Here is a 14020-nt window from a genome sequence, read left to right as displayed (position 1 = left end):
TTTTATTGCCTACAAACAGGTTTTATTGCCAATTGTGATTTAATGAAGTTATAAGAGACATCTTAATTAAAAAAAGAACTTTTTTTTTCACATTCTTGAACTTGAATTTTCCTGAGAGGAAAAATCATGAGGCCAGCAAATTCACCTTTAGTGGTAAAGGCCCTAATTAAGGTTCCTCGCATCCTACACGGAATTCGGAAAGATGAAATTTAATGTGAAAATCTCTATTGATATATTCTCATGTGTCATTTTATTTTTGTCTCCAATATCATTTTACTTCTCTCTCTCTCTCTCTCTCTCTCTCTGTCGCTGTGTGTGTGTGTGTGTGTGTGTGTGTGTGTGTGTGTGTGTGTGTGTGTGTGTGTGTGTGTGTGTGTGTGTGTGTGTGTGTGTGCGTGCGTGTGTGCGCGCGCGCGTGCGTGCGTGCGTGCGTGCTTGGTGTGTGTGTGTGTGTGTGTGTGTGTGTGTGTGTGTGTGTGTGTGTGTGTGTGTGTGTGTGTGTGTGTGTGTGTGCGTGTGTGTGTGTGTGTGTGCGTGCGTGCGTGCGCCTTTGTCAAGATTTGTCATTATTTGCACAGCCTCATCCTTTATTATAATTTTCTGTTCAAATGTTGCATCTTTGTGCACACTATTGTTGTAATTGGATTTCCTTCATTTGTATAGTAAGTAGTCCCAAATGTACTATTATCACTCACGATAATTTACGCATAGTATAATTTGAAGCGCATGATACGTTTTACATTACCTTTTAGCTACACATTGCTATTGATTCCACATTTTCATGTAGTTGTATCAAAGTTTCATAGCGGTTTTCTGTCTTTATCATGTAACATGTGAATTTCGAACTGCGTAGTAATTTCATTTTCTCTCTCCTTTATACGCTTATTATTGTATTCTGATTTCATCTTTTAAGATGTTTCGTTTTCAACTGCTGAATTGATATTGTCATTATAAAACTGATCGTTTCATTTGTTGTTCCTGTTATAATATGATTTTGAGGAGGTGTCATTTGCCAAAATATTGATTTTAACTTTCTGCATGTTTTATATTCAGTTTTAATGATAAACATTGGAGTATTTAATATTAAAAAAGTGGGCTAAAATTATTTCAGAAACTATTATTTCGTAAATTAACACACTCTATAGATGCTGATCAGAACTAAGTAAATAATCTCCTATTTCTTTTCTTTCTAATTTCTTTTCGTAGGCTCATGGAATATACGGCAAAATCCAAACTGAAAACACCTATTTGAGAGAATCGATTGATCATTTGCTAAAGATACGTTCTATCTTCACTGATTCATATTATTTGTCAAGGAAGAACTGGAGGAGCGATATTAAACAATTGGCTGCAATTCTTCGAGAAGTCAACGATCTGTATGAAGACAGGTACTTTTCGTTATCATAAAATCACAATATTTTCTAAGTGAAACGATATCGAGAAGTTTATTTTAAATTACGAAATTCTTCTATAACATTTTTTTTTCTAAGCGTTTTAATCTTTCATATGAAATTAACTCACTTGTTTTGTTTTAACAAACATCACTACAATGGTTTTCATTGTAATAATGAAACTGTTCCTTGCTTAATGAACAATACTAGGATACTGCTGATCATCATTGTATATCTGAGAAGACTCACTAGCTTTGCATAGAATCAAAAAACCAAATGGCGAGTATTAATATTTATTTATTTAGGCATATGCGAAAAATAGTGAAACGGATAAAAATGGACTAAATCTGTCTCTACAAAGGCCGTTGCTCAAAAAAAAAAAAAAATTAAGTTTAAAAATTATCTCAGGCTTCAATTTTGGGAAATGATTCTGCTAAACCCAACGTCACTATTTTTTTTAATTATTAATAACGCTTTGAACTTGAATGGCATTTTAGAGCCGACTCTCTACTTTAATATGACGCGAATCGCATCATATGCCTTACTGTTGTACCTAAATTTAAACATTCAATTTCATTCTGTTTTCTTTGAAGGAATATATCTTAGCAGAATAATGGCTGGATATTAGGCTGGAAATCATGTGCAGTAAATATTACGTTAGTTTATCATCCATTTAATGTTTGTTTTTATATATCACTTCCACACACGAGAGGTCGCAAGGCCTATAGCGAATAAGTGCTGTGTGTATGAGCTAAATTTTTATTTATTTTTATTTTATTTTAATGTTGAGTACACGAAACTTCCGAAACAGAGCAAGTATATTGCACTTAGTACTATTAACCTGCGTATTAGCAGTTTCGTAGCGACCTCAAGAAAATGTTAGTTTGTTGGATCCTCCGTTCTACTCCGATGTATATTCTAGCTGTTGACTGACTCCCCATTCGAACACAGAGAAAATTTATTGTTAACTGCGCCACTCTATGTTCTAATTTGCATAAGCAACGTTGTGAAATCATCCATCAGTTAGCACAACATTGTCATCAAAAAATTCAGGCCGAAATTCTCCTTATTATACATTTAGGGTTCCCGCTAAAATTCGAACTATTTTAATGAGCAGTGCAATGAAAGAAATCAGGCAAACACAGGATTCAACTCAAAAATTATTTAATGCTTTAACACAAAAATTTACATTAAAACAAGAATTTCTAGAAGGGATAATACAATTTAAGAATGAATAAGTTCTATTTAAGACATTAGTAATTCACTCAGCTGAGTATATCATTTATGATTAGAATTTATGCATATAATTTCTACTCTTCTTATTATCGAAGATTCCAAATACAATTTCACTCTGAACAAGCTATCGTTCAATATTATTAGCAAGTTTGGATAGAGTTTGTTTCAGGGTACGGTTCATCCTCTCACACATTCCGTTTCCCTGGGGGTGATGGGAGTAGTGAAAAGATTTCTTAATTTCAACAATCTACATAACTGAAGATGACTTTAGCTGTGACGTTTGAGCCTTGATCAGTGAGGAGTGTTTGGGGGGGGGGGGGGTTCCATATCTTGAAATTATCATCTCAAACAATTTGTTTGCCACTGTTTGTGCAGTCTGATGTCTGATCCTTCATAGCTGTGGCTTCTGGAAACCTAGAAAACATGTCAATTACAACAAGTATATACTTGTTTCCTTTAGAACTAGTTGGGAGCGGACCTATGATGTCCATGGCTATAGCTTTAAATGGGCGACTAGGAATACGGAAAGGTTGAAGAGGAGCCTTTCCACCGTAACTTGATTTTCTTTGACACAGATGGCATGAAGACACATAGTTCTCAACGTCTCGTCTCATTCCTTTCCACACATATCTGTTTCTTATTCTACCCCATTTCCGAAAGAAACCTTGGTGACCCGCTAGATCAGCATCATGAAAAGTATGCAATACCCAAGGAATCATGACAGCAGTAACTACTATTTTGTTTTTCCAATTTCCAGTGATATCCTGTTTTGCTAACAGGAGGCCATCATTATCCAAGAATAAGGAGTGCATAAAAGAGTGTTCCTGTAAGATTCTCTCCCCTTTCTTGATTCGTTGATATCCCCCCCCATGTTGGGTCTTGTCTTTATGCATCTATAATGGAGAATTTGTTCCAATTCTGAAGGTGTGGGATTTTGCTCCTGTTTTCTTCTCCCCCATCTGCTTTAGCTATCAAGTTCATTATCTCTCTCTTTGCACTGGTGCCTTCATCTACTCTATCATCTGAAGCTCTGGATAGGTAGTCAGCAACCACATTAAGTTTTCCAGGAATATAGCTTATCTGTACTTGGAATTCTTGTAACGCTAAGGCCCACCGAATAATTCTTTGTTTTTATCCTTCATTGTGGATAAGAAGATTAGACGTTTATGGTCAGATCTCAAAAAAATTTTGTCCTAGCAACATATATCTGAATTTTCTTAAGGTATGTACAATAGCTAGTGTTTCTTTTTCAATAACTGAGTAATTTCTTTCTGATGTAGATAATTTTCAACTCAAGAATGCAATGGGTCTAATTTCTCCTTCCTTCTTTTGTTCTATTACAGCTGCAGTGGTGTCATTCGAGGTACTACTGCAAGATAGAAAAGTTTTCCGAGTGTGGGATGAGAGAGGACAGGAGATCTGGTTAATGCTAAATTGAAGGATTTATGGGAGGATTCCTGTTCCTTTCCCCAAAGGAATTTTTCCCCTTTTTAGTTAACTTGATAATGGGTTCCATTATTTGAGAACAATTGGGAATGAATTTTCTATAGAAGTTTACCATTCCCAAGTACCTTCGAACTTATCTCACTGAGGTGGGAACTTTCGCCCTAAGAATGGCAGAGATGTTTTCTTGAGTGGGGGACTATTCCAGCTTCACTGACAACATGTCCTAGGTATTCAACCCCTTTTTCATGAAGAGTTTACATTTTGAGCACTTCAACGATAAATGTGACATGTTCAGTCTGTTCAGCTCATTATCTAAGATTTTTTTATGTGATGTTAGGTCTGGGGTGTAGATTAATAGGTCATCTTGGACACACATGACTCCCTTTCCCAACATGTCTGAGAGTACAGTGTTCATCAGACACTGAAAACTCATAGCTGAGTTTCTGGCCCCTTAAGGAAGTCGACAGAGTTGGTATTTTTGCCAACGAGTGGTGAAGGCAAAAAGCTGTCTGTTCTCCTTTCTAAGAGGTATCTGAAAATAGCCAGAGTTCAGGTCCAATTTAGAAAGTACTTTGCTCCCTCTAAACTAGTCAGAAGTTCTTCTATGTTACAGAGAGGGAAATCAATGGGCTTCGTGACCATATTAATCTCACGTAGATCTAATATAAATCTCAGGCTTCCATCAGGCTTTTCTACTGACAAAAAGGGGCTATTCCATCTGGAATTAGACTTTTCTATAATCCCAGCTCTTTCATAATCATTTAAAAGGATTTGAAGTCTGTCTAGATATTTAAGGGGGATTTTGTACTGCTTAATGTACACAGGCGAATCTGCAGTGATTTGGATGGAATGTTCTACCTTGTCTGTACAGGGTAATGAATTAATATCTTCCAGTGAATGTTTGGGGATAATTTTGGAAAATCGATTGAATGAATTTCTTTATTTCTACTCTATCGGTCTTTAACTCTGCCAAATTGATAGCTTCGTGTAACAATTTCCTTTTCTCATCACTCAATCCGTCTTCAGAGTTCAAGGTTTCAATCTCCCCTTTTATTCCCTTTATCATACATCGGTTGATAACCCATCCCACACAAGGAAATGGTTCCGGAGGCAAAATTACACATGAATTCATTTTTCTCCAGGAAATCAAGTCCTAGTATGATCTGGTTATTTGTGTCAGCAATTTCTGGAAGGATAATGAGTTCATGCGAGAACTCCACTGGAAAACAAGGTATGGAAAATTTAGGAGATATTTTTCTTGTGGCAATCAGTTCAACTTTAGCGATTCCAATGATTTTTACTGGTTTCTGAATTAGGATGATGGTGTCAGAAAAATCATCAACAAGTTTATTTACCATGGAGTTAGAAATAACTGATATGTGATCACCAGTATCTAGAAGAATATCGCATGGAATCTTCCCAATTAGGCCTTGTACAAGAGATTATGGTAATCTACCATTCTCTTCCGCCATTGTTACGTTTTGCATTCTATGGGAATCGTAGTTTAGTGAATACGGTTTGTTATTCGAGGTGGTAGAGGCACCTGTGTTAACTTCCTCATTCATATTTCCCTTTTTTTACAGTATGAAAAGTATTCAAGAATTGAGAAGGGTAGGAGCTGAGCATCACAGTCCTGCATAAGTGATTGTTTCATGGAGCATATTTGTTCCATTTCTTCTAATATTTTCTCTCTTTCCTTGGCCATACTATAGCATCCTTCTAGACTGACGGCCTTTTTCTTGTAAATGACTTCTCTTAATTTTTCATGTAATCCCAGTCGAAATTGTTGGAATGTAATCCAATTCAGGTGAGGTTTTTCACTTTGCCTATATTCATGGAGCTCTCTAAGGGTTTGATGGTAGCACTTAGTATACGAGAATTTAGAGATTAGTTCGTCTTTAAATTTTTTGTACTCTAATGTTTCCTTACGTATGGGAGATGAATACAGAAATGTCTTTGCCTTACCAATCAATTTATTTCGTAGCAATATTAATAATTGAAAGTCAGTCCAATTTTCTACCTCTTTAAGTTTCTCCACAAAAGAAAAAAAAAGGATAGCACATTGTCTGATTCCTCTCCTGAAAATTGAGGAAATACTTGTTGGGGGTTTACAGTTCTGAAGAATTCACTGTCCTTCATTCCCATGCTAGATACAAGATCCATATTGGATTATCAATTACTACTTTAATTCTCACAACTTCAAATTTAAAAACTATTCAAAATACAATTCTTTGCCTGATTTGTTCCACAACCAACTCACCGTGATTCACTTAACTTTACTACTAAAGTCTTAGGAATTAGTTCCTCTTAAGCTAAATATAAAAAAACTTAATGTCTTAATTAATACTAGTGAATCAACATCCTTTCAGCTGCGCCATTTTGTTGGATCCTATGTTCTACTCCGATGTATATTCTAGCTGTTGACCGACTCCCCATTCGAACACAGAGGAAATTTATTTTTAATTGCGCCACTCTATGTTCTAATTTGCATAAGCAACGTTGTGAAATCATCCATCAGTTAGCACAACATTGTCATCAAATAATTCAGGCCGAAATTCTCCTTATTATACATTTAGGGTTCCCGCTAAAATTCGAACTATTTTAATGAGCTATGCAATGAAAGAAATCAAGCAAACACAAGATTCAACTCAAAAATTATTTAATGCTTTAACACACAAATTCACCTTAAAACAAGAATTCCTGAGTTAAAATCCCCATCTAGAATGTGAGAAACATTTGTAAAGACTTATACGAAGGAATAGTGGTAGGAATTAACGCCGAAGAAATTCAAGCTGAGCCCCGTGTATTATATCTGTTAAGCGCAGGAATAATGCGCTCGATGTGATTTGTGGAATGAAAAATTCAAATTTCCGAAAGACAAATCCTCCATATGAGATCGACTAACTTCTCTTCACTTGAAAAGCCTTTATACAGGTTTCTTACATCCTGGACAGGCATCGAAGATCTCAATCTCAGAAACTGTTGCGAAGTTTTCGAAAGTGTGCCACTCTCATATCGGAGCAGTAAGAATTTTTAGTTGTTTGCATTTATTTGCTATGGAGGGGGACAATTCCCTGCAAAACAAAACAAAACAAAACAAACTGGCAGGAGAATACATTCATTTGAAAACACAAATAAACTCGTTTCATGGTATTAATTATTTCGGGGTAATACTTTTTTAATACCAATTTCATGCACGAAAATTTGTAAACCTATAGCACATTATTACTTGATCGGGTTCTAGTTAAGATAATCCGAAAACTCTGCTCTAGAGACCAAATATAGAACTTTTTCCAAGCCAAGCCAATTTGGGCCTCCAATATGTAGCATGGTACTTTTTCATTTTCGATAATGTAAAGGTATTCCACAAAAATCTATTTCGCATTGAGGGCCTATCCTCTTGGTAGAACATTAGTTTGCCTAACGGATAGTCACCTATCCGTTGGGCAAACTGGACCAGCACAATATACTAACCGATACTATTTGCATTTACACTGCCCACTATCACTGCTGTTACCAAATGTATCATGACTGCTTTTAATAATCTTAATGGCCTGTAGGAGATAAAGTATAATAGTTCGAATAACAATGGCAACGTGATGCATTGCATTTTTTAAATTTTCATTTAAAATTTTCTGACTGTTTCGATTTGCCTGCTTTTTAAATATCCGAGAAAATGCAAAAGTAGTTACCCAGGAAGAAAAATAGAATAAATTAAAGAAGAAGGAGAAAACAAAGACATGAAACAGATGATTTTTCAATTTCATATAAAAGGATCATTAATCATAGTACTAGATGCAGAGCAAAAATAAAGATATTGATTCAACTGGGACAGTACTACTGCAGTTCACAAAGAATACACTGGTGGCGGTCACTTGGTTAGTAAAATACCAACCAACCACCAGGACGACTCCATCCACTTCTTGTCCAAGTCCCAGATTCAGGTTTAGCTGCTCAGACCCCCCCCCTACTAATCCAGATTCTACTTACCACGTTTCAACGTCCAGGTCATTCCTTACTGAGTACGCCACCGCTAGATTTTTATCTTGAAGGTACGCAGCTATCTCCCTGTAATCATGAACTTCATACTGGCCCAATGTATTGTCTGAAATTAATAACATATATATTAATATACGTTAATATAACGTGTATTAATATTTAAAACTGTTTCTTGACCAAGTCTGTTTTACTGTTTATGAAATGATAAAACCAGGATTTTTTTTAAAAAAAATCCCAGATAACTCACTTTCAGTTGAATAAACCTATTTATTTCTTATAAATATTCCTTACCTATGAGAATATTCCTATGAGAATTTAGATTCTCAGGAATTAACCACCTTATCCAAAAATTATGGTTACAAAACCAATTCTAGTGCATAAGAACCACGTGCATAAGAACTTACAGACCCTTAGGTCAGATCATTTACCTTAAGGATCTGTAAGTTCCTCAGATTATTATTAATTATAAGAAAATGGCAACTTCCAAGTAAATTAAAACAAACCTGGACTACACAGGGAGCAACTCTTAGAAAGACGATGCATTTCATAAATGAAATCAAGATAATTAATGCCAATATTATAAATAATATAAAGTACAAACTAATATAAATAAATAATATTTAAATTAAAAAAAAAAACATATGAATATATTTTATACACTAAGATCGATACTTTGGGAAAATTATATGACCACGATTCGCAAATTTGTCGTTATGAAAGATTGAAATATTAAAGTTTCCTGGACAACATGGATAAATATAGTTATAGATATGGCAAAGCATACAGAATAAGGAATGATGAAAACAATAATGACGATAATGGATATAATATAATAATGAGGCCATCTGTTTTCACTTCAAATATGGTTGATTTCACTATGACACACATTTTCTCCAACTCTGCAGCTTGTTTAAATAAGCATTCACATCTCATTTCAGCAACATATTCTCTGTAGATTAATTCAGCACTAACTGAATTATTTCATATATAGAGAGTTATATCTCGTGCAGAGTTCCATACATTCTGTTTATACTAGCATATGAAATTAAATGCTGTTTCTTTTGTCTGTTTGTCTAATGGATGATCTGTTGAATTCTGACTGAATCAGTGTATCACATCAGTACATTTATGTAAAACAGCAAGAGAACTACCGCAAATTTGGGGTATAATAATAGTTATGTTAAATCTGTATAGATATTGGCTACTAGGAATACCAAATAGTTCCTATTAGCTTTGAAATTATTCCATGAATTTGCATTTTTGAACTGAATTAACCATTTGAAGGCTTACTTGGAGAATAAGAATTCTCAAGCGCCATTCTTCCATCGCCAAGAACTTCGCACATCTAATCATATTTAGTTGAATTAGTTTTAGGATGTAAACGTAACGTATTTTGCGGTTGATATTTAATAACTAAAAATAAACGTCCTCAGACATTTAAATATCCTTATAGTATTGCATGAATTATTAGTGACATTATAAAAGGTGTAGAATTATTGTGAAATGGAAGAGAAATAATTTAAAAGCGTTCAGATCAATCAATTAACAATCCTTCTTGAGCAGAAAACATAATTAGAAAAAGTGACATAAACTAATGTTCGTATTGTCTGTATTATAGAAAATCGCTGAAGATGTTCGAGATTTGGATAATGAATATACTGTTTGATGTACATGCCTATTTTGTACTGACATTAGATGTTTGCATATGACAAGGGACTGTAGATTGCAAATTCATGGAATAATTTCAAAGCTAATAGGAACCATTTGGTATTTCTAGTAGCCAGTATCTATATTGGTATTCTTCTATTTCTCATTTATTTAAAGTAATGAAACTGCACCTCCTTCACAAATGATTGGACTCAGAGATGCATCGGTTTGTAAATGTCTTGAACAATTTCTGAGGGCTTTCTTCCTGCTATCCACAAAAGCGAAAATCAGTGTTACTAGATATTCGGTATAGTGTTATTAAATAAGATTTACAGTGGTTAGCTAAATGATGTGTAAGCTAGGAAATGTGTTATTGTCTTTCTACATAAGTGCATATGTTAACGATATCCATTCTGCATATATATATATTTGAAATTAAAGACCTGGATACCTGGTTAGAATTATAATTAAGGTTTATTGAGCGAATAACATTTAAAAGTAGTAATAGTGCTAGAGAATTTCCATATCATCTTACGAAAGTTTATTTTCGCAATATGGAAGAAACTTGATATGATACGATTAGGATATGTCCACTGGAGTAAAAAAAAATTCAGTTGAGCCTTTTGCTGTGAAATTCGTTCATAATTGATCTAACTATAAAATTTTGTTCGGCGATTTTCGCTATTATGAAACTGTATTAATGGTTGGAGTTATTTAAGGCAGTATTAAACGTGTTATTGCCCATACTATTAAATCCATATCGTATGGATTTAATGGTATGTCATTCCTGCTCCATACGATAAAACGTAGTTTTATCGTATGGAGCAGGAATGACCATATTATTATTATTATTATTACGTGACATCTCCAGGTAGTCCAACGACTCATCTTGGGAGGGCACACTACTCTACTTCGCTAAATACATCTCATCCTCTCCGCTACAACTTAATTATCCAACTACGACACTATTACCATCAGCACCATTTATCGCTCATCATCACCAGCAACAGTATTTTTGTCTATAAATTGCGTGTGATCTGAAGGCCGATTTGTCTGTACGCAGGATGAAAAACCATGCTACCACTATGAGATCAGCTAACTCACCTTCAACTAAAAAAGCTCATATAAGGATTCTCCTCGTCACGACGAGAATTGAAGCCAGGTCTTTTACTATCGAAGGGCTCAATGTTCCGCTATTCTTCCAATTGCGCTATGGCAGCTAAACATATATACCAATCTAAAAACCTAAATTACATGTTAAATCAAAAACTAAGAGAATAAATATAATACTAATTTTTATTTATTTTTTTTATATAAAATAAGCGTAATATTCTAACGGTTGTCAAATAAGCCCGATAATGTGGTAGATGATTTTTGTCACCTCATGTGAGATCCCCAAAATAAATACATATTGGAGACCAGTACTGCCAGCTGTCATACATTTTCTTAGTCATATTTTTCAGTTGAAACACGGATAAATAAGTAAGAAGAAAAATTTACGAATGTCTAACGACCAGGGATTGCGGAGTGCTAGCAAGGAGAAAGAGGATATGTGGTAAAAGAATCATGGGTTGCTAACTAATATACTAGTTCATGAGTATAGAAAAATCTGCTTTCGCAGTTCCTTTTCATAAGTGATGCATGCAGACAAATATTAATACAGTATTAAAATAAGAAAAATGACTTAAATGGTTTGTGACGGCCTGCTTGGCAAGTGGAACCCAGACAGACATGGTCATCTGTAAATGTTTTTAGGTGAAAAAGGAATTTCATCATCCGGTGTGAGAACATTGTCCCGCTTAACGGAGCCCCGAAGTGGCTTGAAAAAGTTCCATCTTCGGCCTATACAACAGAATTTTTCCGAATTATGTTCAAAATAAATACAAAAATAATAAAAAATAACGAAAAACGTAGCCCATCCACAGTATCAGTGTATCGTTGGTTTACCATATGAGAATCACAAAAATAGTAGACCTGAGAATCTTATTTGTATCACATCATTAAATACAAGCAGAAAAACGCGGGATTATAGAAAATGTATTATTTCCTTAAATTTTACAAGTATATATACATTCACAGCAGTTCAAAGAGAAAAAATACTCAAATCTCAATTATTTAAGCCAGAAATAAATGAATAGAAAGGAAAAGTAGCTGTTATTTTTTCATTATTGTTTGTTTATTTATTTATTTATTAGTTATTCATTATAGCACTCTGACGCTATACTCGTTGGTCTTATAGATTAAAATTACGTGCATACGCTCTTCAAGATGATTTCCATTCAATGTCTGAATTATAAGTTTCTTATTCTTTATTTATTTATTTAGGTCGAAAGTAAGAGATAAGATTCAGATGCACAAAGAGCATATTACTGAAATTCTCAGTAAACTGAGGATTCAATTTCAGGATTTGCATCGTGCGATTGAAAGAGATGAAATTATGAACGACTTCTTGGAACAGAGGAATAAAGTACGCGACGCAGAAAGGTAAGAACGATTTTTTTTTTTTAATCTCTTAAAGTCATTCTTAAAATCGACTCAAAGAGTCGACAGTCAAATACCGTTTTTCTCTTCCTTAATCAGTAAAATTCTGGAGATCTTTTAACATATAAAGGGGAAAAAATGTAAACAACACCGCAGGAAAACATTCCTTTTTTTTTTTTTTTTTTTTTTTTTCGTGTGGAAGGATGCTGAACGTAAAAATTGCAAGCGGTGAGATTTTATATCTTGTGTTTTTCCCTTTAAAGAAGAATTGTAAGCTTTTAATGATTTTAAAGCAATGTTACAAGATCACGTGCGCCCGGAATATAATCTGCAAACACGTACCTGCACCTTAGCACCATTATTCAATGTTTTGTTAATTAAGAAAGTAACTTAATCGTAAATTTTAATTGGTGTATTTACTGCAAACAGTTCTGTTTTTCCTCAGCATTCTTGATTACATGTTCGGTTCAATAGTTTTGAGGCATGGTAGTTAACGCAAGTTTTCGTCGAACTCAATTACTAATCGTTAGTGGAGTAGAAGGAATGTCTTAATTGCATATTTGCAATGAGATAATGTACAAAACGTGAAAGATCGATGCTATGTAGCTCACTCAACTTGCGTGCAAGTTTTTGCACATATAAGGTGATAATGACTGTTTTCATCTCGACTCAACCTTGGCTGTTAACATTTAAATGTTGGTGCTGTCCTCAGAAGTTATGTAGCCTTGCGAATGTAATAGCAAAAGAAAAGATATCAATGAATGAGTCATGGAAGTAACTGGTTGACAGCAGTTTTATCCGGAAAGAAATTCTTCTTTCACACCGACTGAAGATTATAAAATTGTATAATTAATTCCGACCGCCATATAACTATCCAAAAAAGAAAACTGCTAATAAATAGGTCAAGGAAAAACCTCGCAGACATCGCGGAAATGGTGTTTTTTTTTATTGCCTCCAGTGATTATAGAAAAACCGGACTACATTTCTAATAAAATATGTAAAGCACCCAGTAGGTGATTAAGAATCATGTTTAAGAGGTGATAAAATGACACCTAAAACTGGTAAGATGTCAGGGAGGGGAAATAATGATCATGATGACGAATACTTCATGAAATGAAAGCAGAGTTTCTCGCATGTTGATTAACAATAACAAAATCTATTGCAGTACTCCAGACATGTGAATATTTCGTCTCAAAGCATATTCTACCAATTTTTAAATTAAAAATTTATGAAGATTATATTGGTAATAGATGCTTTGTTGAATAAACTCTTATTTTCAAATTTTAACTTACTTGGTACCTTAATGATTTGAGCAAATGAAAAACAAAATGATTGCAAAAAAATAATAAATGAATAAATAAATAATAAATATGGTAAAAAAAAAACATTCTTTTCTAACAGTAATTAGATCTTACTGATTATGTAAGTATTAAACATTGATATAGTAAGTATGGAGAGGGAATCATTCGGGTTGATATTGTTTTGGATTTACGGCGAAGAAAATAAGGCTATGAAGCCAGTTTGTTCTGTCTGTAAATTATGTGTGCTCTTTGGGTCGGTTTGCCTGTTTCGAGAGATTAAAAAAAACAAAAAACAACAGTTTCCGGGAGGAGAAACCCAGACACTTCCTTATGCTAACTTGATTAAAAGCCTTTATAAAGGTTCTTCGTGTCTTAGATAAGATTCGAACCCAAATGATAAGATTTGATTTCGGGAAACTAAAAGTTATGTATCTCCGTAGAGTACTTAGTAACGAAGACAATATTTGTTTTCAAGAACCTTAATAAGGGCTTTTATTCGAAGGTAGAATTCTTCCCTTT

General features: G+C 34.2%; 1 protein-coding gene across 1 annotated transcript in view; it reads left to right on the top strand.

Moving 5' to 3' along the window:
- The window catches only part of LOC150110366 (uncharacterized), a 98182-nt gene extending 85975 nt beyond the window's left edge, over positions 1–12207 (top strand). The window contains exons 6-7 of the mRNA XM_090396727.1: positions 1207–1388; positions 12045–12207. Coding sequence (XP_090252853.1) covers positions 1207–1388; positions 12045–12207 — 345 coding nt within the window. The remainder of the gene's footprint in view (positions 1–1206; positions 1389–12044) is intronic.
- Positions 12208–14020: the final 1813 nt, after the last annotated feature.

The sequence above is a fragment of the Typopeltis vanoorti genome, chromosome 1, assembly GCF_054136105.1.
Source record: "Typopeltis vanoorti isolate ZY-2024b chromosome 1, IOZ_Tvanoo_1.0, whole genome shotgun sequence".
NCBI classification, from domain to species: domain Eukaryota; kingdom Metazoa; phylum Arthropoda; class Arachnida; order Uropygi; family Thelyphonidae; genus Typopeltis; species Typopeltis vanoorti.
Note: the sequence above shows the minus strand (reverse complement) of the source record. Positions and strands in the feature narration are given on the sequence as shown.